The sequence below is a fragment of the Bos mutus genome, chromosome 15, assembly GCF_027580195.1.
Source record: "Bos mutus isolate GX-2022 chromosome 15, NWIPB_WYAK_1.1, whole genome shotgun sequence".
Classification (NCBI taxonomy): domain Eukaryota; kingdom Metazoa; phylum Chordata; class Mammalia; order Artiodactyla; family Bovidae; genus Bos; species Bos mutus.
Window position 1 is genome coordinate 54,117,379 of NC_091631.1, and position 26,276 is coordinate 54,143,654.

The 26,276-nt window shown below is 42.9% G+C and overlaps 1 protein-coding gene across 4 annotated transcripts in view; it reads left to right on the forward strand.

Moving 5' to 3' along the window:
* Window positions 1–26,276, forward strand: part of CADM1 (cell adhesion molecule 1) — a 353,444-nt gene that overhangs the window by 322,305 nt on the left and 4,863 nt on the right. For 2 of the 4 annotated variants that reach the window (XM_070384174.1, XM_070384172.1), the window contains one exon: window positions 25,950–26,081. In XM_070384174.1, coding sequence (XP_070240275.1) covers window positions 25,950–26,081 — 132 coding nt within the window. Of the gene's footprint in view, window positions 1–5,946; window positions 5,980–13,525; window positions 13,580–25,949; window positions 26,082–26,276 lie in introns of all 4 variants that reach the window. The other 2 variants (XM_070384170.1, XM_070384171.1) reach the window with 2 other exon arrangements.

Genomic DNA, 26,276 nt, shown 5'->3' on the forward strand with positions numbered 1-26,276 from the left:
GTACACCTGTCTTAAGACTGACTACAGAGCTTTGCTCCACATTGAGCTGTGTGTTCTCCAGAATCCTACCTTCATGATTCCCTACACTCTGCTGTTGACATTTGCGTGATGTCAAGGGTAATGCTCATAAGGCATTCAGTCACCAAATATCAAGGACCCATAATATGTATAGCGGTGTGCTAACACCCATGGAGACAGTAAATTCCTGGAACCCCTTGAAATATATATAGCTGAGGGAATAGATTATACCCACTGGAACTCAATAGCAAGAGATACTGTGCGCTTAGGGCTGATGCAGAAGATTGACGAGATCATCACAGAAGTAGAATTCGGTCTGTGCCATCAGGGAATGGATAGAAAGTGGATACGAAAGGATGGCATTTTGGAAATTAAGCATGAAGACCTAACTTTACGTCAAGCATCTATCTTCAGCGTGTGTGCATGTCTCGTGTGTGTTTATATCCTGGGTATATACTAAACCATTGTTGCTAGGAGATACTCATCTCTCATCCTAGAATGTTTACTAAATTGCCTTTTTTCTTGAGTTTGTATCTACTCCATTAAGACTTTTTCATTCATCATTTACTGAATACTTATCAAATGTTATTGATATATGTGCCAGTATGTCTGGTGACAAGACTATTACTAGGGCACTAGCCGACACTCAGGAGCCATCTTTGTTGCAATGAGCTCCCTTTTTAGGTTTTTGCCCCCTAAGTGCATTGACCATTGTTTTTCCATACTGTCTCAAGTGTGCCCATTTTTATATTACTGCTGCTGATAAGCTTATTACAGATACCATCAATAGCCAACTGGTTTTGACCCATATTGACTTACGAGAGAATGGAAGAAATTAGTGGTGAAGGGCACCAGATTCTGTATTTTTTTTTTTTAAAAGGGGATGAGGGATAGGAAGTGAGAATTTTTCTAATGCTTCTAATCATCATTCCTGTCATCATCCATACTCTTATGTTCCTTGTTGAAAAAGAATCCAAGAGAGAAGGAGGTGACATGTTTTCATACTGCAGACTGATGCACAACAGTGCAAAAAAAAAATCATCTCACTTTAAATACAGGTTACTTAGAATTAGAAAGTTGGAGTTATCTCACTGTTGGGAAATGTAGGACTTGGCAGGAAGGACCCAGCCCTGGGAGTATCTACCCGGAGAGGAGTATCAGCTGCTACTTCTGGAGCTGCTCCCCACTGTCCACCCTCAGCCTCCTATGTCCCTCTCTTCTCCTGTCACCGTGCCTCACCCCTGTCTGCCACTCCTCCCACCCAGCACTGACATACACCGTGGGAGAGGAATTGTTCTCCTTGTTAAGTGAAACCACGGTACAGATTCCTATTGTTTTCAGAACATCTGGTTTGCCAATGCAAAGATCTCAGGGGCATAGCAGCACGTGTGAACAATTCTGAAGAAGGTTTTCACAAAACTTGAAATTAACCAAAGGAAAAACCAAACCTAGTCCCCTTCTTTCAGATCCTTGGTGCACAGTCTCTCCCCTCAGAGGAGAGGCGACGAGAAGACGGAAGGGAGCTTCTCACGGGTCAGTCTCTCCCCTCAGAGGAGAGGCGACGTGAAGATGGAAGGGAGCTTCTCATGAGTCTCATACTCGGGACTGTTAGCTTCATTCCTATCTGCTTCGCCCATCCCTGAGAAATGGGAGTTTAATTAAAACTTAACATAGATGGGAAGAAAATTAACTGGGAAATGGGTAGAAAATAAATTTCAAAGTTTAATTTTTCAGCATATATGTTTGCTTTCAATAGATTTCAAGTATGTCAAAAAGAAAGAAAAGGGGAAAAAAAAGTATAATATATATTGGCTAGTGCGGCACAACTGTGAGAATAAAATTGTCAGGGGAATTCCTCGCCTGCCCCGGCATCTAGATTTAAAGCAGTTCCATAACACAAACCGAAGGGGAATTCAATTAAGAAAACCCATTGGCTCCTTATTGACTTTAGTTAAGAAAATAAACCAAGGGAAAGTGTTTTAAAATATGTCTGACTGCTTAGCATGCTTTCATCTAACCTTATGACAATCAAAATGGCAGAATTTAAATTCTTTACAATTAAGCTCTGCTTTCGAGCAGATTGGGTTCTCTGGGTTATTACCCTGTGCATTTTTTAATGCATACCCTACACCCACCCCTCCCTGCACCCCCCAAAAAGTCAGCCTTGCAGTGAATCTGGGTATTGTAAAGCAGGAGCACCACAGAGCAATTGGAGAAGAAAAAGTATTTAAGGTTGTAAATTTAATTTTGTTCTTGGATTTTCATTTTCATTTATGGCACCCGTTGTGTTTGAGACCACAGACTAATTTATGGATTAGTTTTAAACCCCCAGTCTGTCACACTCAATGAACAATTCTAAGTTGGAGAGAATCCATATGAAAGGATTAGAATGTGCCACAGTGGAGCTTACACATGACTGTTTCAACTAAATAGTGTCCAGCTGCCTCACACACATTTTTTGGTGGGTTTTGTTTTGGGGATTTTTTTTTTTTTTTTTTTGCTTCTTGGTTAAACAGCTAGAGTCTCTAATCTGACATATCGTCCGAGCCTTTTGATTTTGAAAATATACTGTCACGTGAAATATAGGTGATGTTTAATTTATTCAAGGTAGAGTTCCATAAACTGTTTGTATGGCTGGGAGACTGAAAGTCGATATTTAGTGAAATGTTCATCTTTCAAACAGCAGTCCAGGCCCTGCCCTTGGTTACCTTGTTTAATTATACTCATAAAACAGCTAGGGAGTGACTATTAAGACCATACACACTTACTGGCTTTGCAAGAACGTGGGATTGTCTTTTCTTGACCATATAAAATAAATGTACGATAAATTTCTCCCTCATTGTAATTAAAATTAAAATAGAGACAATAGCTCAACAAGGCCTTTTTAATTTCATAGCCCTGTACCCCCATTAAGTCCACCTCAACTTTCTGTGACCTATTTTTCTCCTAGGCTTAGTGCAAAGATTATTTTTTAAAGACAGCCACAGAATGAAGTTTGAAGAAAGCCTCTGTTAGGGCAATTAGGCACTCTCATTTTTCAAGTTAATTACAGCCTATGTTATCTTCTACTGGAAAGTTACTGTTTGCGTCTTGCCTGTATGCTTAGAATGTTGTAAAACAATATAGTGACCCCACAAGTTGATTCACAGGGGTGGGCTAGCACATCTCTCCAGCCTTCTGATTACAATACCTTAATAAATCCTACTGCACAGAGCCACACTCACTTCAGAGCCAGGGTGTCTGTGGTTTCTGCGTGAAGTCGTAATGCAATTATGAAGGAGAATTAGATTCTGTCACAGTGCTGTCCTGTGGAGAGCACAAAGTCACTTCTAAAGGGTTTTTTTTTTTTTTTCATTCTTTACTTGAAATAGCCTCTGTTCAGATACCACACCAGATGCTCTTAGAGAAATGGAATCAGCAACTCCCGCAGTATACCCTCCATCTCGGTCTCAACTTTGTAGCCAGCCTGTGTGTCTGCTGCGGTCTCTGCTCCGTTGCTGATCCGTGGTTTCTGCCACTCCCAGCTGCAGTAACTGTGTTGTTTACTTGAACACGTGCTTGCTTTTAACTGTTTTAGAACTGTGTGTTTTCCTTCTCAACTTCCCTTTCTCTTCCCTGTTGGGTGCAATTGATGGATTTTGCATCCCCAGACCAGGGAGGCAAGCGGCACTGTGAACTTCTTTTGTTTATCCTCTGGTACCCACAGAGTAGTGTACACCCAGCTTCTGTTCATTTGATCTTGTCATAAAGCCAACATGATGTTGTGATGTAGGAAGACAGTCACTTGTCTTCCTACAAGTCATCTGTTAATGCTAAGACGTCATTTTTGAGGACCCTTAGGTTTTACCCCAATCCCTTTCTTTCATTTTATAGTAATGATTTAACTGGTGAAAATAAAGCATATTAGAATGCTGCTACAAAAATAATGAACCAAAATGTTTATTGCTTTTTTAAAAAAAATTTTGGAAGAGAACCAGTGTCTAGCCATAAAATGTGTAAACTTGCATTTAAGAGTTTCTATGCAAATGTGCATTTGATTTTGCCCCTCCTTTAAAAGCACCGCAAACTAACATTGATTTGGATGTTTCAAGTAAGGAGATGTGTCGTGAGCATCTGATGTAGAGATGTTTCAACTGTACAATTTTCAGGATTGTTTTTTAACTGCTATTTTATGCATACAGACTTGTCAGTAAGTATTGCGTTCTGATGTGGTTTATGTTTTTCTTTCCTTCATCTGATCTTCAGAAACTCAGCTATAAGTTATATTAAGCTGCAATGGCCTCTCAGACTTGTAGTTAATTCTGACTCCTTAGAAGGGCTCTAATTTTTTGATGGTTTAGGATTCTGAGGAGGGCATGCCAATGAAGGGGAACACCAGTGTGAATTCATGTGTCATATTTATAAATCAGAAGCACCAGGCTCCTTGGACCAAAAACAAAGTCATATTTGGCATTATGGTGCATTTAAACATTGCCTGTGTCAAGTCCGAAAGAGTCTTTTGGAGTCTCTTAAACTCATGAAAATAATTACCAGCTGCATGATTTAAAAAAAAAAAAAAAGTACAGATAACTACTCAACAGTGTTAACCCCAAATCCCACTTCCCCTCAACATGACCAGCCTGTGTGTGGGTGTCACCACTGGTCTGGCCAGAAGGGAACCATGGAGGGAGACCCCTTGAGAGGTGGAACTGAACGTTAAAACCCGGGCAGACGGGTTGACGGTGGAATGAAGTTGGCTAGAAGAGTGGTGTTAACATGACTTTGGAAAAAGAATGTCACCATGCATTTTGTTAGATATTTATCCCACTTCCCCTGTAGCCAAAATGAGAAAGGAAATTTCTGGAGCCCCTTGGGGAATTTTCCATGAAGAGGAGCCAATACAGCAGGCCTGATTTGGAAGCCTGAAAGGTTTTGAAGGAGAAAGCTTGAACAGCATTAGAAATAGAAGAAGAAAGAGACAGACCACGGTCTCTCCCGCAGCAAGTGCGTCTGGCAGTGAAAAAGCATCACGTGCCATCTCCTGATTCACCCTGGAGGCAGGACTCCTGGCAGCTCACAGCAGTGAAAGTGGTTCTGGATCATGGGTCTGGACGACTGGATGCTTTCACTTTGGGAATGTCACGTGATGAGAAGTGGCGTTTCACAAGTTATGTGGACCTGGTTGTTTCCATACCAGACTTATGCTCTTAAGAGTGTAACACAGTAAGATCTGCAGAGTGAAGGCTGGGTGAGTGGTGAGTGTCTCTGTGTGTGTATGTGTGTGTGTGTGTATAAAGACCAGTCCGAAAACCTCTAACATGTTCATCCCCATGGCCTCCAAGTTAACTGAACTTTCCAGCTGAACTCTGCTGAAATAACACACTGGATGAAAAACTTGAACCCCTGTATTCATCTGCAGGCATCTACCTATGAGTCGTAAAAGGATCGTAAACATGGAATCGACTCAGTGACGCCTGATTGGGAGTTGTAAAGCCCAAGTGCCCGGGTGGGTTGGGTTAAAACAAAGGCAATGTTTGAATGTATGAATCTGTTGTTTGGCCAGCCTCTCAACTGAGCATTTGTGTCGCAGTCCTGAGCCTTGATACGTTCAGAGCCATCCACCAGTCACTGAGTTTGCACTGGTGTTTCTCATCACTTTGCATGTTCTCCTGACTCTTGACTAGCAAATAGATGTGTCCTGGCAAGCCCCCAAAACCAAAGAATTTACTGTTATCCTCACTGGCTCGCAGCTTTGAGCTGAAGGCATGTCTTAAAACAGTGCAACTCACTTCAAATGCTTTTGGCTTTTCATTTATTATTGCTTGTCACGCGATGTTCTTTGAAAGCTTGCTCATATATTATCTGTTCCATTTTTTTCCATTTTCCCTTTTTTTGCATGCCGTTCCTCCTGTTTCTTCCCTTCCTCCAATCCTCTGTTCCCGTCTGTAGACACCACGGCGACGACAGAACCAGCAGTTCACGGTTGGTACCACATTACTGTTTATCTACTTTCTCAGCACTGCTGAGCGGCAAGGCAAGCCTGGGAAAAAGAGCAATGTAGTCTTCAAGGGAAACTGTGTTCCGAGTAGACTGATCTCATAAATGTACTCTAATTTGTGAGGCTTGAAAGGATGTCGAGTCTTGTCATTTCTGTTGAAAGTTCAGCGGCCAATGGTTGCAGTCTGAGATGAGGCCACCTCCACGCTGGCTAGCTGGGTTAGAGGAAGTTTTAGCTGCATGTAGCCCTTATTTCTACAATGCCACCAGACCCTGAAACATAAGGGACTCCAGAAAAAGAACTAATATTTGCCTTAAAATCACAGCATCTGAATTAAAGGCCCAGTTGCTTTCTTCATTTATAGGCTAGAGAGTCCCAGGTACATCTTGAAGAGGAGTCATTTGTAGGACAGATCAGGGCAAAAGATTCCTGTTTCAATTCATGACATAGGAATGAGGAAGAACTTTGTTCTTTAATTATACTCCCAATTGTATTTACCTCCATGACCACTTGCGCTTAATCTCCATGTGTGCATATAAGTTTATACATTTGGCAGAAAACATCTCCAGACTAAGAAAGATACCATACATACATTTCAACAGCATTAACTGAGACTTGAAAAAGATATTTGTGGGGAGGTATCTTGTAGACAGAATACTAAAAGAACAAACTCATTATGATTTCAGCCAAAAGTGGATTAAAATCGAGTAAGTGAAGCTCAGGAGCAGGTATCAGGGAATCCTTTCCCCAATTTCTCCTCTGACTTCCTAGGTTGGAAGCGGTCTATTCACTTTTCTATGTCTCTCCTGTTCAAAAATGAGAATCGTGTTTCATCTGTATATTGCTTTATTACTTAGCTCAAATCTCACCCTGCTGATATTGTGCTTTGGAGAAAGATATGTTAGTCAAAAGTAGGCTGAATTTTAATAACTGAATCCAAGGGAATTATTTGGTAAAGGGCCTACTTAAATCACTTTGCATACTGTGGCAGAGTTGAAATCCATCATTTAAATGACAAAAAGTGATCAGCCAAGCCTATGTTGTTCATTCAACTTTTAGAGAAACAGCTCTTCCAAGCACGACTGACCTTCTTAAATAGACCTACATTTAGACCTTACCGGTTAGACCTTACACGGCAAAACCTGTGTAAGCGGGCCTTGAAGGTCAGGGCTCGGCACTTGGCAGACCACCTCCATACCTGGACCTTCTGATTAGAAATTCTAAGAAAGCAGAACAAAGGTGGGTATGGGGTAATACCCTTTCAGGCCCTAATCCACCTCTCCCCACCCTTTTCTGTTATTGGCATATAGGCAAAAGTTCATAAAATTAGTTAAAGGGCCAGAAACACCAACAATCATGAGAAATCAATTAGGTATAAAACTTCCACTTTCCAAGGTAATGCCCCATAGTGCCTGCTACATCTTAGGCATCGCACTCCATTAAGCTTGGTTATTTGTAGGTTTCATCATTAATTGAGCACTTCCTGACTTGTATCGATTATTCTCAGAGCTTTAAGGCTATTTTAATGTAGTTCAAGAGATTTTATTCTATTCTTTTTAGGATGTTTTAAGTTCTGAGCTTTCAATAATTAACTCCAGGGTCAAATGTAACCATAAGATTCCTGAAGTCTGTGAGTTCTTTTGAAGAAATATTGATCATTCATCTCCTAAGACTCTAGAGTTCTGTTTTCTAGGTCCCTTTAATAAAATTTGTGTACTTATATGACTCAAATAGTTTTAGGTCCTGGAGTTGGGTGGGATAATCAAGGTAAAAAATATGTCCCTTGACCTGAAAAATGAGAAATTAACTTTGAGGCCAGTCCTGATTTTAGGATACTAATAGGATCAAAAAAATATCACCTTCACTTTTTCTTTCTCCATATGATCATATATTTCTCTATGGAGAAAGAGAAAGTGAAGGTGATCTCTTTTGAGGGTATAATAAAGAGACACTTGGAATAGAACTCACATTCCTGTGACAGGAAACAAGAGATGCCTGTGTACCGTGAGAAGCAAGCACTTTCTTACTAGTTCAGGGATAGTGTTCAAGCCAGCAATATCTCAGGCAGTATGCTGTTGACCAGCAGTGCATGAGAAGCATACCTTGAGCCAAGAAATTCGGGGAGAAAAAAAGGAAATAAGAAGAATATGTGTGTATATATATCTATATATATGTACATATATGATTCCTTAACAGCAAGAGGAGAGACGTGAAAATCCAGGTTGATTCCTATAAAACGCATTTATAAATACATGCCCCAACTTATCTAAAACCCTCATAGCATCCTCACAAAGGGATCCTACCACTTTTAAACAGCATACTCTCCAGCCCACAGCAGAAAGCTTAAATGAAAGCCAAAGTAGTATCTAGAATTTGACTTGACAGAGGGGAAAAAAGTCTTCCAGGTCAGTTGCCAGGATAGAAAAGGTAATAGAATGTGATGAAGTTACAAAGCAAGGGACCAGATTTCCAAGGAGATGAGGATATAGAGCTGGTTTTATTGAAGTGATTTATCGGTAAGCCCATGTGACTAAGATTCACTCGAGACTTATCTTGAGGTGTTCGTGTTGGGGATCTGGGCCTAGAAAAATGTGGTTTGATAACTTGGCAACTTAAATGACAAGACATATTAGATCAGCCAGTTGTGACCATTGTACTGGTCCTAAAGTTTTCATAGTGGATTTCCTTCCATATTTCTCCTTTCTAAAAAAAAAAAAATTTTTTTACAAAATACTTTCCCTTTGAAGACTCATTAAAATGTTTTATTCAAGCTTGTGTTGCTAGAGTACGTATGAAGTATATCAGTTGTTGATGTATGTTGACCTTTTGTTCTTACCAATATCTGATTGAAATAAGCATGTATTGGAAGGTTAGAAGTGCATGGGCATGATTCAAAAGCAAATGGATTTTCTCCAAAAAGAAACCAAACAACAATCGGCCACAGTGTTGCTTTAAGGATCTAATTGATAGTAAAGATAAATGTGAGTGTAAGAATGGGATTCCTAGCCTAGGGTGACTGAAGGGATCTTCTTTGAAGAAGGATCTTGAGCATTTGTGTTTTTGGAGCTCATCCTTAAGGCCTGGACAGGAAGAATCCTGTGTCATGTGTGCATGTTGAGCATTGCCAAAAAAAAAAAAAAAAAAACACTCTGCCAAATCCTGGTACCGTATGGTCTGAAATTGATGGCAGAAATGCATGAGTGACGTGAGCACGGACGGTGTCGTCGTTCCTCTGGCCCTTGCCGTGCGGGTGTGTGTGATGGTCTCTGTCTGTGTGTCTCCCGTGGGCGCTGCTCCCTAAGTGCCTTGTTGTGTGCGCCCTGTGTGCCCCTCCCCCCCACCCGCCTCCCTCGTGTGAGGCTCTGGGTGACAGCATGCCCACGGTCTGGAATAGCGCTTGTGCTTTTGCTGCACTGCGGTCAGCTGGCTTCCTCTGGGTGTGGGGTTCTCTCTCTGTCTTTCTCTTTCTCTCTCTACCCCCCTGCTGTTTTTTTTTTGTTTTTTCAAGGCTACCTGTCCTTTTGCTTTCCACCTCTTAATACATGAGAGGCTGATGGTCTCATGATTTATAACCCCAAAGGAGGTAACTAGTTTTTTAATTCAGTTTGCAAGTGTAGCGAGACTCACACCGGGAACCCCTCTGACATAATTTTTCATTTTCAGTTTTGGTTCCAAAATGTTTGCCCTGTGCCAGATCCATGCTCTTCTCCTAGACCACTGCCCTTAGGTAACTGCCCCACAAATCTCTCTTTCTCTGACTTATTTTATAAGTAGCGCAAGCCGTGATGGAAGTCTAAAATCACATGAAATTTCTTATCTTTCTGTTCAATTGTGGGGAAATTCTGAAGCCCGTTTTAAGGAGCAATAGCCAGCAGTGCGCATTATTACAACCTCTATGTCCGCCACCTGTGTATGCACCCCTCTGCACATCTCTCTGTTTGAGTGCACAACAATGGCATTCGAAGGCTGTCATTCAGTCAAGGGACTCTGCAGACATGTGTGTTCTACTCAAGAACCAAGCTAACGATTTACGAATGGCTGCAGGACCTGAAGATTGTGTTTCAGCCTTGCTATGCAGTTTGCAAACAATATGCTACTGTTTAACGGCGTGAACCAAATTTCTGCTAATGGGATGAAGGGGAAAACTCTCCAGAAAAGCTGACAAAGCAGGAAGAACAGGATGACTGACTGAGCTTTTAGAATAAAACAACCGGGGGCGTCTGAACTCTTAATGGCTGGTGATGGAAGTAACAGATTCCATAATATGGCCAAGTGATCAGATGTGTGCTGCTTAGGTAAGAGAGAGACCATCGCCTACTTTTTCATAATGGGAATAATACTAGGGCCAGTGGGAAGTTGTTTGTTTCCTAGAGGTTTTATTTGATCATTCTGTTTTGGAAGTTTCAGGAAAAAAAAAGGGGGAAACCCTGATGAGCTCAACCCCAAACATTCAGATTTCACTTGACTTTGAATTTATTTAAATATCTCTAGGATTTCTTGCTGTTTCTAATTTTTGAAGTTTTCCTTAACCTGGTTTAAAATTGCCATGCCATTCATACCAGTTTTAGAAGCCAGTGATTTCTGCTGGAAAGGAGGAGTAGCTATCCCAATAGCAGAAGCACTGTCTGCAGAAAAGCATGGGATAGGCAGCCCATAATCGCATCACAAAGAAGTGAGATTCCTGTCTGTGGAAGAGATGAGTCTCATGCATTAAATCATCATGTTTGCACCTCAGGATTTTATTAATTGCTCAAAAGAAAATTCCATGTGGACCAAAAGTAAACTTTCATTTGTTTAACGAAGTTTAGAGAAATGTGTTGAATACATTTTAATTGAAGTGACGAGGAAAGGTTTCAACAAGTGATAAGAGCAAAACTCAGAAGTAATTTCCCACTTATTGTTAAATGGCGGAGTTTCCTTTTGAAGACTATTCTCTGCCTCATAAAATGCATCTTTGTCTTTTTCTTTGAGAAAATGAGAGCTGTATAATTTTTATCATGAAAGAAAACTACCTAAGCCAAAGCAATTTTAGGAGGTAAATTTTGCTTGTCTTTACGTGTACACTCAGTGCTTCAGTAAACTCTTCCTAATTATATTTATTCTGAAATTAGCCAGCTATGGAGGAGCACTATAGTTTCATAAAATGAGCAATAGTCGTGCAAAAATAAATTTAACACCAGTAACCTAAATGGCTTCCCACTTTCAGATGTAATATGAGCAGTAGATTCCAGATGATTTGGTATATTTTAAAGTTTATGCCATTAAAAATGACAGTTTCATCTTTAATGAGGTGTGTATAAACTGTCTGTCACTTTTTAATGGGAAACTTTGCATATCAATGATATTTCATAAACATATTTGTCTTTATTTTGTAAAATTAGCTTTCTAATGCCCTCCCCAGGGAAACAAGCCTTCAGCAGTGGAGCTGCCTACTTGAAACATCCTCGTTTAATATGGTTCAGTGGGTGCCAGGCACGTATGTAGAATGCTTTGATATTCATTGGGCCACGTAAAAGTGAGGGATTAGCCTCCTGAGAACTGCAAATTCATAATTAACTACAAAGAAGTTCTTTATGTTGCCCATTTATAACAATTATTCAAATAATTGTGTTCATCCGTCTTTATACAATGAATAAAGCCAATTAGAAATGGGAACACTTTCAACCAATCAGATTTCAGAACCAGTGCATAACATCCCTACTCAGTTGCCTCTGTAATTTATTGCATTACTCATTGCTTTCCCATGGTTGCCTAAATGCATAGTTTGGGAACATCCATGAATTTTGAATCCTCCCATGTTTAATTGGCACATGTCCTTGAATATTGGCACCCAAGGGTCATGATAGAAATTCTTCAGGAGCTCATGTGACTCTTTCACAGCACCAACCTAACTATCAATTTTCATTTGGCTTCTTTATAAAGGGGCTTCCCTGATAGCTCAGTTGGTAAAGAATCCGCCTGCATGCAGTAGACCCTGGTTTGATTCCTGGGTCTGGAAGATCTGCTGGAGAAGGGATAGGCTACCCACTCCAGTATTCTTGGGCTTCCCTTGTGGCTCAGCTGGTAAAAGAATCTGCCTGCATGCAGTAGACCCTGGTTCGATCCCTGGATTGGGAAGATCCCCTGGATCTACAGCAACCCACTCCAGTATTCTGGCCTGGAGAATTGCATGGACTATATAGTCCATGGGGTCGCAAGGAGTCAGACATGACTGAGCTATCAATATTCATTTGGTTTCTTTATAAAACAACTTACAAAATCCAAGCTTTTACTGTCCATTTCTACATAAGTGTTTCTGTTGATTTGGGACCTTTTGAATCATGTGATCAGTTTGACATTGCTTATTTCTAGAGCATTTGTTTTAGTTGCTATTATGCTCTTGCTGGCAGTTCACTGAGCATTACTCCCAAATCATTAATTCAGCAAATACTTACTGAGTGTATTTTGTGCTTGACCATAAGAAAAGAGAAAGATGGGGGAAAAAAAAAAAAAGCACGCCCCTCATTCCAGTTTAACAGGTCCACAGGTATCTTCAAAAGTGACAAATCTCATTGGAGAAATATTAGCCAATTATTGTGCAGACAAGGGGACCTGGAGCAGGTCTGCTCAAACCAGACATGACTTTGAGCTAAACAGGGAGAAACAAGTAAAGGCCCCCTTGATTGCCTAATATTTTGTGGTGCTTTTAACTTCATTAAAGGGAGTAGCCGGCAAATACAGCAAGAGGAAAGGGAGGCCGTCTACTCGCTAAGCCCCCCGTGGTTTATCTGTTTCTACCTTCACCTCTTTCCCTTCCAAACACAGCTAGCTGAGAGCTGTCCTAGCTGGCCAGCATTGGTGCTAACTCAGATACAGGCATTTCAGGCTCCAGTTGATTATCTCCTGACCTAACTGCTTTTTCAGCTTTGAGGGTTACTTTTTTTTTGTTCCAGGAATACCACTGGTTTTTTAAATCTCTTTTTGAAAAATATTTTGCAAATCAGATTTTCTGATGAAAGCATAACCTGCAATCTGCAGTTAGCAGATGCCGCACCATTTTGAAATAAATGATCCAAGATCATCATCAACTGATAATGAACTGTGTTTGTCAGTCTTGGCCAGGAATTTCAATTTATAGTAAAATGTGAACTAAAACTTACATACATCAGTATGTAACATCTAAATATATTTGTATTTAAGAGCTCTATCAGAGCATCGACAGCGAACAATCAGGCTTTATTTTTTTTCTTTCTGCATGCTGTTATGAATGAGTGATTTGAAACATTCACCTTCATGTTTCATGTGCTTTGAAAGTGGAGACTGAGGAATCTTTCTGCCTCGATTGCGTATCCATAACAAAATGAAATGATTGGAGAAATGTACTTATGGATTAATACATTTAAGCTCTCCAAAAGAGAGAGAGATGGCAAGAGATTTGGCTCATGTTTTTTTTTTTTTTTAATTTTTTAAGAAATTCATCCTCAGTTTTTAAGTGTTTTGTTTATGTCCCTTGAGGAATGAAAAGAAAAACGATTTGTTTTTACTTGTAAGGCCTTACTCAGTTGCCCAATTCCGCAGAAGAACTGGACAGTGAGGACCTCTCAGGTAAGGGCTAGTTATTAGGTAAAAGGCTCTGCAGTGTCCAACCTGTGGGCCCTCCGTCCATTTCCACAACATGGCCATTTGGATCACTGAGCAGTTAATTCAAAACTGTGGGTTTTGAGACTAAAGAAAGAACAGATTTTTATTAACACTTTCTTCCTCCCCACCCACCTCTCTTCCCTGTGTATTTCTCTGATTGTATATTGCATGTATATTTCAGATTGGGGCTGACTCTGTAAAGCAGTAGAGGTCAAATCATCTTTGGGATTGCGCTAAAGCCACTGTGTTCAGTGGCTTAAAATAGTTTTTATGTTCTAAGTATATAATGGTTCATGAAAATTTGTTGCATTTCAAAGCTTTTTAAGGATGTTGGATTATGAGACAAGATCTTTATTTAAAAAAAAAAAAAAGCTCATATTGATCATCCCCTTCTGTGGAATATACTAGAAAAGCCAGGTCATAGTTAATCTTAGGAGGGGGCAGGGAGGGGAAGAGAGGAAGGGAGGGGGGTAATTGTTTTGTCACACACCATGATGTAAACTAATTATCCACCTCAGACCTTTTTCACAGCACACTGAGCTCTTGCAAAAGTAGGTTTCATGCTTGATTCTAGGATTTAGGTGTTACTAATCCAGAAGAAGAAGCATATCCTAAAAAGGAGGGGAAGGAGATTTAAAATGGTCAGAGCTAAACAATTATATGATCTCCCATGATGTCCTGGTACTTCACTGCCAACCAGCTACAGCTTCTGAAACATTTTGATCAGTTGCTTCTTAATAAGTCTGTAAGGAAGGGCCCTTCCTCATTAGGAGAAACCAAGGCATAGGACTGTAGATGCTGACTCTAGCCATTTGGAAACAAGGGTTCCATGTTGCCCTTCTTGGAGAGATTTCACTGCAGCTCCCTGGAATAGTTGGTTGTTGAGGTGTGGCTTTAACTACAGGTCTTACTTATCCAGTGAGAGAATGAGATAATACCACGGTCTTTCACAGTCAATGGATATATTGCCTCCTCTGTGCTGTGAAGCCTCAAGGATGCCTTTATTTTTCTGCTATGTAGCGTGTCCCAGTTTGAACTTGAACTGTTGGATTTTCCCACAGAGTGGAAGGTCTAGGAGGCCATATCAGTTTCGTTCACTGCTGTACACCTGTTGTCAGGGTGTAGACTATGTAAGCTCTCAACTGATGCTTGTTGGGTGAATAAATAAATTCCAAATCCCAAGGAATTTAGATAGATAAATAAATAGAAGATTAGAAAGATAGCTGGCCATCAAAGCAGTGTTTTATTTTTGCCTCCCATTTGTGATGGATTTAGAGAAGTTGCAAAAACGTTAGCCTGATCTTTTTTTTTTTTGAAGTGAGAGTAGATGAGTCCTCTCCCTACTTAGAATATCATGCTGAGTGTAAGTAGTCCACTCATTTCTGATCCTGACCCTAAATAAAACAGCCCTGTGACACAGTGGCAATTGGATCGTCTCAAGGATCCTAAGAAGGGACTGAGTTCTCCTTGGCCCTGATCCCTCTTGGCATATCAGCCAGACAAGGATCACTCAGATACGCAGAAGTCATTTTTCTCCTCCTTAGGAAAATGGGACTAAAGCAGCCATTACCCCTTCCTCCAGCATCATCAATTAAAGACTACTCTGGGTCTCTCAGCTCTGCACCAAGTCAGATGCAGCCTTGCCGCAGCTCTATCAATCACCCCTGAGTCGGGAGCAATAAACCAACAACTGTTTGTGTTCATAATAATTCGGTTAAATTAATAATTACGTTGTTCCCCCCTCCCTATCCAGGAACACTGCAGTCACACATTGCACGGAAGCCATAAGTCAAGTAGAACCCTGATGATCCATCAGGCAGGGGCTGGGCTGCCTTTGCATCTGGTTTGATGAACTAATCAAAAACTGATTAGCACCTTTGTTCAAAGGGGATGCTGATTAATCAATTACTATTGATTGTGAGCATGGCTTCACTCGGCAGCAAAGAGACGTCTGAAAAAAAAAAAAAAACCACCCAATAAAAATTGAGCAGCTGTCATAGTGTTTAAATTTATTAAAACAAAATACATTATTTTTTATGAAGCTGTCTTGAAATGGGTCACTGAAGGGGAGCATATTGATTGAGAAAGGATGAACTTCTCAAATTTCTGTAGCCTGGAGACTGAATTCAATTATAAGACAAGACAAACAGGTTAACACCCGTCTTAAACAGTCCATCAATAAATTAGAGGAGGTGTTGCACATTTAATGCTAAACTGTGGTAATGAATAATATTACCATCCATTCCCTACTCCATCTGGGTAGAAATTTCATTCTTTTCTTGCTATGGATAAATGGTACATCCTGCTTTTTCCTTCAGAATAACGCTGGTCTGTGTTCTGCTCGCCCCTGCCCCCCTCCTCCCCCATTCACCACTGCCACCTCGGCTAATGACAGTTTCATAAGCACCATATGGTGCCCCAGCCTCACCCAGCAAAGCACGTTGCCCAGCTGATCCTCCTCTTTAATCTGCATTAAAAAATTATGCTTGTGTGTAGTTCAGTGATTTAATTATTGGTGGGCCTGGGGAGCTTCTCCAGTTCTACTTTGAACCCTTTCATTGACTTTTTGGGTGTTAACTTTATTGATGATGGATCCACAAGAGTTTTAAATTGTTTTATCAATTACATCTGCTGTTTCCCTGTGACAGCTGGTGGTTATTGCCACCCATGTGGAATAGAATGGCTTCAAGCCTATTTATCCTTCTATTTTATTTTAAAACTTTTTAAAAAATGTCTCCAACTGCCTTGCTCCCTTCAGCAATGGAAGGGCCTTTGGGGACTGTTTAGTGGAGTACGGTGGTAAATATACAGCGTGCCAGAGAATAGCCCTCCAGCACAATCAGAGCAATCCATCAGGCTTCTGCTTTTGAAGCAAAGGCACCAACAAGAACTTTCAGAGCTCTCATTCTTCCCAAAGACATGTTTTCAGTTCCGGCCCTAATACAAGAAAGTGATCTGGAAGAAAAAACTTCTCCCTCACAATCCATAGGAAAGTGTGGATGGAAGGCAAATTCTAAGTGGCCCTGATAATTCATGTTAGTTGTTAAGGAAGGATCTAGGTGAGCTAGCTCTAGTCCCTTAAATGGATTACAGAGAAAACACAGGCTTAAACTATGGTCATGGTTTAGTTAATGGAGCTTCCCTGGTGACTCAGACGGAAAGAATCCACCTGCAGTGCAGGAAACCTGGGTTTGATCCCTGGGTCGGGAAGATTCCCTGGAGAAGGAAATGGCAACCCACTCCAGTATTCTTGCCCGGAGAACTCCATGGACAGAAGAGCCTGGCAGGCTACAGTCCTTGGGGTCGCAAGGAGTTGGACACAACTGAGCAACTAACACTTCCTTTAATGGAAGCCCTGAAAGGCCTTCAGATCCAGATTGTCAGTTCTGGGGTGGAATATACAGCCATCTGTCTGGTGGGTGTCCTCAAAGTCTGACTTAACTTGCTTAAAATATGTGTAAGGAACTGTCAGTAGACCTAGTATTTGGGGGGACTCTTTCCTTACTGGCTCCCACATAAAGTATGGCCTAGATTTGCAAACAGGCAATTGCATTTTTTGTTGTTGTTGTTAGACTAGTAATAATAATGATGATAAAAACATCAAAACCCAGCTGGACTATGTAGACAAATTTAAGATATGGCCCCTAAATTTCAAGTGAGGTTTTCTTTAGCTTGTATTTGTATAGTGCTTGAGCACTTAGCTCATGCACACACGTAGTCCCAGTGATCTGCATCCGTTCAGCAGTTGTTTGAGCTCCTATGTGCTAGGCCCTGCTCTGGGCACCAGGGATGCAGCAGTGAACAAAACCAACCAGGGGCTGGAGCTGCCCCAGATTTCACACGCCAGGACCCTGCCCTTACACAGTTACGCTCTTGTCCAGGAGACAGGCTCAAAGCACAGTGAAATGTCAGAAAAATACAGCTGGGTAAAATGAAAGCAAATAACTTTCCTGGGAAGAGGTGGAGGGCACCAGTGCGCACCAGGGGAGGCCAGTGGGACAGGAAGACCAAGAGACAAGCGTGAGCCAGTGTGGGAGGCTCGTCCCGAAAATCCTGTGAGATCATTGAGGAAGGGCTGTTTACAAATGAAGACGCTGGGGCTCCTGAGATTAAATGATTTACTCAAGAGACAGAATCAGAATTTAAACATAGAATTTCCTGCCTTTTTAGGATACAGAGACTTTGGTTTAAAAAGTGACTATCCTTCCCCTGTGAAATCCACACTTCCCTTTGTTCTGGGATCTTGAGAATCCTTTCCTCTTGGGCCCTTTTTGATTCAGTCTGTGCTTGGAAAGAAAGAGGCAGGGGAAGTTGGTTTCTCCAGAGCCCATCAGGCATATTGCTGACAACCAGGAAAGATGTCTTCCAGCATTGAATCAAGCTCTTTCCCATCCAGTGTCGACCTTAAACTGCTAAGTTGCTTTCAGTACCATTATCCCATTGATCTCCTAAATTGTGGGATGGATTGCCCCCTGAGCCGGTCCTAAATGCCATGGGAAGGTGTTGGGTTGCAGAGGATTAAAACATGTAGATTCCCTTATTTCAAAATCCCATTTAATATAAGGCAGTAGACTGGCAAATCATACTGGGTCCGTGCCAGCTCGCCCATGACGTGAGTTTGAATTTCGTGATGTTGCTGATCTTCCCATAATCCAACATGCTACTGTGTCCCCCATGGGGAGGAAGGAGACCATCAAATAGGAACTTTTCCTTCCAAATTGATAAGTTGGCGGGCTCCAACACAAAATGTGAATTCCAGTTCTACAGGTTGGACACTGCTTTGGGGTGACTTCACCATATTCATTAATCCATCCTCACACCCCCAAATGCCTGAGGTCCACTGACGCATCTTTCTCTAGAGAGAGATTCGAGTGGGAAATGTATGTTTGGAAATACTTCACAAGTTTGCCCTCTTTATCAGATGTCTGCTCCTTTAAGGGAAACTCCAGTCTCATCGTCAGTGCCTTCCTGTTGCTTAAAATGGAAAGGGCGAGCACACTTCTAAGCCCTCATCATGAGATGAGTAGAGAGGACTCAGGAGTGTGCCTTGTAGTCTCTCTGGTGATGCTTAATGCCTTGGGAGCATCTGCATCCTGTTGCATCAAGTCATTTCCACTGTTGGTTAAATTAACAAAATCAAGTCACTTGAGAAGGGAGAGAAATCAGCATTTGGGGAAAAAAAAAAATCTTGTTCTCATGCTTAGCTGACAACAAGAGCTTAATATCCTGATGCTTAAATGGTACACCTGAGTTGGGACTTGGACGGGGTGGCCTTCGGCAGGCCCACAGCCTTGACCACCACCCCGGACCACCAGTCACACTGTGTGCCGTTCTGCATAAACGAAAAGAAGGGGCTTGGTGATTTCACCTCAGCTAATGTCTCTGGGGCATCTTAGCCTCTGAGAACAGCACTGTGTGCAGTACAGCCCTTACTCCAAAGTGCTGTAGTATTTGCCTGGAATCAGTGATTAGAACTGGAATAAAGCCTGCCTTGGGCTTTATGACAGTGGATTTCAATTTGACAGACACCTGTTGAGTGGCTGTGACATGCCAAGCCCCAGCCCAGAGAGGCCCCTTCATATTCAGCAACACACTGGCTCCTCAAAACAGTCCTCTGAATTGTATGTCTCTGCTCAGTGGCTGAGAGTGGCTCACTGACCTGCCTGAAGTCACACAGAAAAGCAGCAAAGCCCAGCTTCTAGCCTGGTCTAGAAGGCTGTGGGCAAGTCCAGTGCACTTTCCAGCAGGCCACACAGAAGGTGAGCTCCTACCTCTTCTGGCATCTGCTGTTCGGGCCTCTTTCTGGAGGAAAAAATAGTAACTGCCTAAGAGCACGGTCCTGATCATTATACAACCAGAGCCCGTGAGCAGTGCTTCTGATGTCAGTGAATGCCTACGGAGCTCTGGGCGGCAGGATGATGGTGATGATGATGACTGCAGTTTTTCTTTAAGTAGCTTAACATACTTCTTTTGAAATGTTAGCATAGCTGGAGCTACATTGCTAGAATGAGATGCAGCTGAGGGATAGTCTTAGATGCCTGGGATGCTGTTTGAGAACCTTCATGATTTTCTTGCCTTACATTTATTCCTTCCCTTCCACTCTCTCAGAAGACAGAAAAGAAAGGTTATGCTGCATGGAGGCCGGTGTGCTCCAATATGTATTAACATCTTAATGGGAAAGCTGTGCATGTACTGTGTACATTTACTACTCTCTGACAAGAGGGAATTAAATGTCAGAAGGATTTGTAGCATCTATAATTGAATTGGTGCTGAGAAAAGCAAATCTTAAAGAAGAATAACATATTAGGATTAGCAAATAATGTGGCATTTTGTCAGCGCATGCCATTCAGTTTGTTCCCCTTCAGTAATAAAGTTGTGCTTTTTAAAATGCACACTTATTTTTGTTGTCGTGATGGGAGCTACAGTAGGTGATGAGAATGAGAAGCTGCAGTTCTCAGATGGTGCCAGGTTTGGGGACTGGTTTTATCTTTGAGGTCAGATTCTGGTTTCGTCCCAGACATGAAAAATCCACTGTCAAGCTTTTTCTTTCTTTCTGGTAAAAAGCAGCAAATGACGTCATAGTCATTAAGCATCCTCTTGAGATCGAGTAATCCCTGTAGCCCAGGGGGCAGCATTTCCGCTATGAACACTGCTTCTCGAAGTTTCTAATTAAACTCACTTGTCCAATCAGACCTCAGCCCAGGAAAAAAGAATAGAACGAAAGCAAGTGACAGACAGAACTGTTGGGAAAAGTCAACAGTTTCCCTTTTCCCGAAGGTCAACAGGCAACGGTCATTCATAGAGAAATGGCAGAAGGTTAAATATAGGATAGTCCAATAAGCACAGGTAGGAAGACCCATCTCCTTAGAACCTCCCCCATGTCTTCGGTATTCATTTTAAAGATGAGACCTCGGGTAGTTTATAACCTTTGTTAAAAAATAGTATGTGCATTTAAGGGGAGTATTAGCTCTCCCCAAGTTTTTGAGTATGCCTTCTAGCCAAGGCCAAGGGAGGGGAGAAATATGAAGGAAGCTAAGGTAGGGTGGTCGTCCGTGTGTTTGAACTGTATGACTATATCACACTTCGGCTCCTCCAAGGTGACAATCTTAGTGTCCTGTCCGTGTGGCCTGGGCCGAAGGTAGCCCAGCTACAGCTGCAGTGGGCACTTGGCTCAGCGACCCCCCTGCCAAGATCCCTGTCTGCCAGGAGCTTGTCTAGGACATCCTGGCCATTTCGTGGCTATCCATGGATCTCTGCCTCTGGCAGAGGAGGCTTCTAGGCTTTTCACAGATCCATGATTAAGGCATTCACACAGCAGTTGATGTCAGGCGTCCCGTGCCAGGTGGTAAAGTAGCCATAGAAACCGGGATCTGTTAAAGTACCCCGTTTTAACACAGGCAGTGTGACTGCCAGAGCCCGGCGCTCAGGAGACCCTGGCAAGACATTTGGGGAATAAGAGCAAGTAGAGAAAGTGGAGGCCCCCAGAGAGAGAAGAAGGAGACCGAAGTTCCCTAGCAGTCACTTTCTTGTCGGGCCCTAGGGAACGAGTGCCTTTAGAATTTACCCCCTGCACACTGCCCATGAGAAAAGGATCAAGCCAGGTCGCCCGGCCCAAAGTAAAGAAAACTGAGCAGGTCCTGGCATCATTTTTGGGACAGTCTTTGAAATTTTTTGTCCTTGCAGTTTCTAAGATGCTGATGGGAACCCCTGGTAGTTGAAACTGTGACCGGGTAGTTGAAACAAGCAGTGGTAGCCAACTTAGTATTCTGTAAGCTGCTCATAAACCCTCACCTGGAGTCAAGTTGTCCCAGCTTTTGGCCCAAAGAAGAGCTAACTCACGAATACTAAACAGTCCATGATTGATCTGTCCTTAAAGAGTCTCATGTCATGCTGAGCACCTGCAGGGCCTGCAGCACGGGACGATGCGGGAAGGATTGTGCCCCATCTCTGAGTTGACACTTCCCAGCAGCTACATAGTGCCCCTGAAAATCCGGCTCATGGAAGGATGGGGCCTGAGTTACCTGAAGTCCCGTGAGAAGTGATGGATGAGGAACTCTCAGCAGAAGTGAACACTTACACCTGTACTGAGAGGGACAATCATGTCTCTTAAAGATAGGAAAACACCCCCTTCTAAACCAAGAGCTGCCCACTGCCTGAGGATCAGTGCTTTAATGCACTTTAATGCTTTACTACTGCTTTAATGCCCACATACTTTTTTTAATAAGTAATTTTTAAATTTTTAATTGGAGGATAATTGCTTTACAATGTTGTGTTGGTTTCTGCAGTACAACAATGTGGATCAGCCGTAAATATACATATATTTCCCTCCCTCTTGAGCCTTCCTCTCACCCACTCCCCACCCCTCTAGATCATCACAGCACTGGGTTGAGCTCCCTGTGCTATACAGCAATTTCCCAGCAGCTAGCTAGATTATACATTAGGTAATGTAGAAGCTAGGGCTTCCTTGGTGGCTCAGCGATAAAGAATCCCCCTGCCAATGCATGGGACATACGTTCAATCCCTGGGTCAGGAAGATCCCCTGGAGAAGGAAATAGCAACCCCCTCCAGTGTTCTTGCCTGGGAAATCCCATGGACAGAGGAGCCTGACAGGCTACAGTCTGTGGGGTCACAAAGAGTCAGATACGACTTAGCGACTGAACAACAACAGTGTAGAAGTGAGGGCGGCTGTAGAATCTGTCAGTTTCCTTCTCTGCCTGATTCGAAAAGCGAGCCTAAAATCTGGAGAGGATGTTCCCCAGGGAAGCTGATGGGACTCTAGGGAAAGGCTCTGAACCCCGCAAGGAGAAGGATGTGTGGGCAATGGTGAAAGGCAGGGGCATTTCCACAGTTTTCTCTGTGAGGTAATTGCTTAATGAACAGTTGTGAGCAGGACAAGGAAGGTCACTTGGCCAGTGGACCTTGTGGGAACCTATGCTGTATTGGTTGGCGACACTGTTCTGGGCTCCAGTTTGCACTCTACTCCTGTAGCCTGGCTCCTGTCTGTATAGCATCCTGTGTAACTGCTTAGGGCTGTGAGTGAGGCACCAGCCCACTGCATCCAGGGGTAGGGAACCAGCCTTCACCTGGGCCCCCTACCCAAAAAGTGAAAGTCGCTCAGTCACGTTTGACTGTTTGAGATCCCATGAATTATAACCTGCTAGGCTCCTGTGTCCATGGAATTCTCCAGGCCAGAATACTGGAGTGGGTAGCCTGTCCCTTCTCCAGTGAATCCTCCTGACCCAGGAATGGAAGCAGGGTCTCCTGTATTGCAGGCAGATTCTTTACTAACTGAGTTACCTAACCTTGGACCAATCAACGACACTAGAAAAACTCCCCACTCAGCCCACACGTGGACACACAGAAAGGAATGAGACAAGTCTGGAGACAGCGCCACTCTTCATAGAGGATGCCAGGCCACACCAGACGCTGGAGGACGGCCAGGACTGTATCAGGGCCTCCCGCAGTAAACTCCGGGGCAGGCCAGGGATGGAAAGAGGTGGGGCAGAGCTGCAGCCCACTCTGTTCCCTGTACATTCAACACCACTTACCTTCTGTGTCCGTCCACAATAATTGAAGGCAGGAGAGATGTCTCAGTGATTAAGTGGTGGTAGTAAACTTTCTGATCAAAGTGAGTATCGGAAGATAGCTGGAGAGATTACCCATATAAATAAGTATCTATAAAATATGTATGTCCCTGAGGATGGGAAAGATAACTAGAACCCAGGTATTTAATGTGGGCACAGGACAAGGAGAAATGAGCCTCTTCATCTCTGAGTTCCTGGAAAGCAAAGGTCAAATGAATGATTTTGGGCTAGATAAATTAATCCCATAGCTGTGTACCCTATGATGTTGGTTGGTTGGTTTCTCTTATCAGAGCTTCCCCCTCCTTCTTCATCTCTCTTCCCTCCCTCCCCACTTCTCTCTCTCTGGCTTTCTTTCCCTAGGCTTCTAGGATGGTCCTGCGCCTCGGCATGGAGGAGGCAGTCTTGGAACAGAAAGCACAAGAGTGCTTCCCTCAGTGGGTTAAGTCTAGAAGGGGCAGCTTCTCTCTGCTCCATCTTCCTGGGACCAGACCTCTCTTCACCTCTCACCTCTCGAACCCAGCTTTCCCCGCTGCTCAGTAGCTGGAATCACTTTGTTTTTCTTACCCCATTCTAAGACACAGGCAGTTAGTTGAAAGAGCCTCATATTTCAATAGGTCTGAAGCTTGTGGCCATTGGAGAGGAGTTAATTCTCATTCCCACAAGAGCCCCTGTTTTGACAGCTCCCTAAGGGAAGCACAGCTTTCTGGCTTATCCATGACTTTGGTCTCCCTGTGAGCAATTTTGAACCTGTGCAGTTGGGGTGAGAGTCTCTGGTGTGTAAAGCATTACCCTCCAGCAGGTACCATGTGTCGTGGTATGTCCTCCTGGGAGCGCGCCCCCTTCAACAAGCCCTGTTGTCTTAAAAGAAGAAAAGAAAAAAAGTTTCCGTAGCTGAGTTCTGCCTTGTTGAAATGACTTTCAAGACACGGAGGCTGCCGCCTCTGCAGTAGGCAGCACTTTGGGATACAAGGGGAGACTCCTCTCTGCCACATTTCAAGGCGAACTTATTAGACGTGTGGCTGGAGGGGCCCGTGCGTCACAGATCTGGCTAATTGGCTGCAGTGCACTCTGCCTCCAACCCATCTCCATTCTCCAATTAAATTCCCATCATCCTGTTGTCCTGGGCGACCCGCTGCTGCCTCCGATTCCATCCACATTTCTGTTTGGGTTTGGAGTGGGGATATTTTTTTTCTTTTTTTTTTGGTCGTCCTTCCAATGGTAACTTAATGAAACACTTTAAATACTCCATTTTTTAATTTAAACTCTTTTAATTAAAACACTTTTCATGGAACCCTCAGTCACGAGTTATTTCCCCACATCCTTCAGTACTTAATCTCAGAGCAGAATTGGAAATATCGATAGAAAGTGTAAATCATGCCCTCCTGCTGAAAGCGTTGTATCAGGTTTCGGCTCAAAAGAGCACCATTACCTTTAGCTGTCACGGATCTGTACACTTGATCGATAAACTTCAAATATTATTAGAGGTGGAGGCTTCAGAGATTTGCTCTGTTCTTTGGAGAGAGACAGAGATAAATCTTTCTTAAAAATTGACTCGAATTTGCACTCTCCGTCTTCCTGGTGAAATGCATTTCTCTTAGGCGTCCAGCAACTGCTACGGGGACAGATTTATAGGCCATGTGCTTCTTGTACTGAAAGATTTAAATGGTAAATCCTTCACATATGACTTCACAAATCATGTAAAGTTAAAAGATTTTTACCGTTTCTGTTGCTGCTGTGCTTAAATTGTAAGGTACAGCTAGTAAATCATTTTAATGGAGGTGTCGTACTTGACTCAATAAAAAAAAAGACAATGGTTTAGCTTCCACTCGAAAATGTTAATGTATTAATCAACGGGAGAATAATTGTTTTTTACTACATTATAAATCTCGGGTGCCATTAGAATTTCAGCAAGGGGTGATGTAGCCACATTCCTAAATTAAAATTGTTTACACTGCCATACATCCATTCTGCATGGCCATAGCTCATTCGGGGTTCATTTTGGAGTTGTTCCCCAGCCAAACATGTCGTTCCTCAGTCGAAAGAAGACATCCCTAAGGGAGTGATGCTTATAAAGGAAAATTAATTGCATCGTGGAGTGTTAAATAAATAAAAGAAAAACCGTCTGTGGCAATGGACAATTATTCCTTGCTGTCTTTTTTTGAAATAGGTTTTTAGGTTTTTAAACAGAGGCTTACTCCCTCATACATCCTAAATGTAGCAGGCATGTCACTTGTCTCTAGTCCCCTAATCCTTGTTTTATCTCTAGGCAGCTGGGGCTTTTGAGCTCCTTGCTTTTCCCATGCAAATGCCTAGTGGGGAATAAGTTGCAGGGCATCTCTAGAAAGATGCTCCAGCCACCCTTCCACAGCTCCTGTTACTGCCTGAAGGTACCTTTCCGAACTCCCTTAAATAGTTAGGTCAGCCTCCTGCATAGGATCTGCAGCTGGTTGCAGAGAGGGTGAACGCCAAGACCAGGCCAGGATTGGACAGACTCTATTTCTTCTCTCTCTGCTCCCTAAGCGTGTTCACACGTGTTAGCATCCAATGCCGCTTAGAATGAAATTGCCTGGAGGGGAGAACAGGTCAATTCAGCACTGGACAGGCCCCCTCGGTGGCACTCGATCCATCTCGACTATCCTGACTCCTCCATTAAGAAAGAAGGTGACCTCTGATCCTGGAGGCAGTGTCTCCAGGGTTTCTGGTGTCTCCTAATAGACTCTACATCCCTATTCCTCTTCTGATCTCAACAGATTCTCGAGCAGGTGAAGAAGGCGCGATCAGGGCGGTGGATCACGCCGTGATTGGCGGCGTCGTGGCTGTGGTGGTGTTTGCCATGCTGTGTTTGCTCATCATTCTGGGGCGCTATTTTGCCAGACATAAAGGTAAGCCAGGGGGCCTCCTGTAAGCTTGGGCAGCCAGGAGGCCTCGTGTCACCATGGCCGCTGCCTTTGTGGGACTTGGCAAGCTTGTCCTTGAATAGGCAGTTTGGTTTCTGGGGCCACACAGCCTCTTTGATTCTTGGAACTGGGAAAGAAAAAAACAAAAATCTTAGCAGCCGCTGATTAGGAAGGACTCTG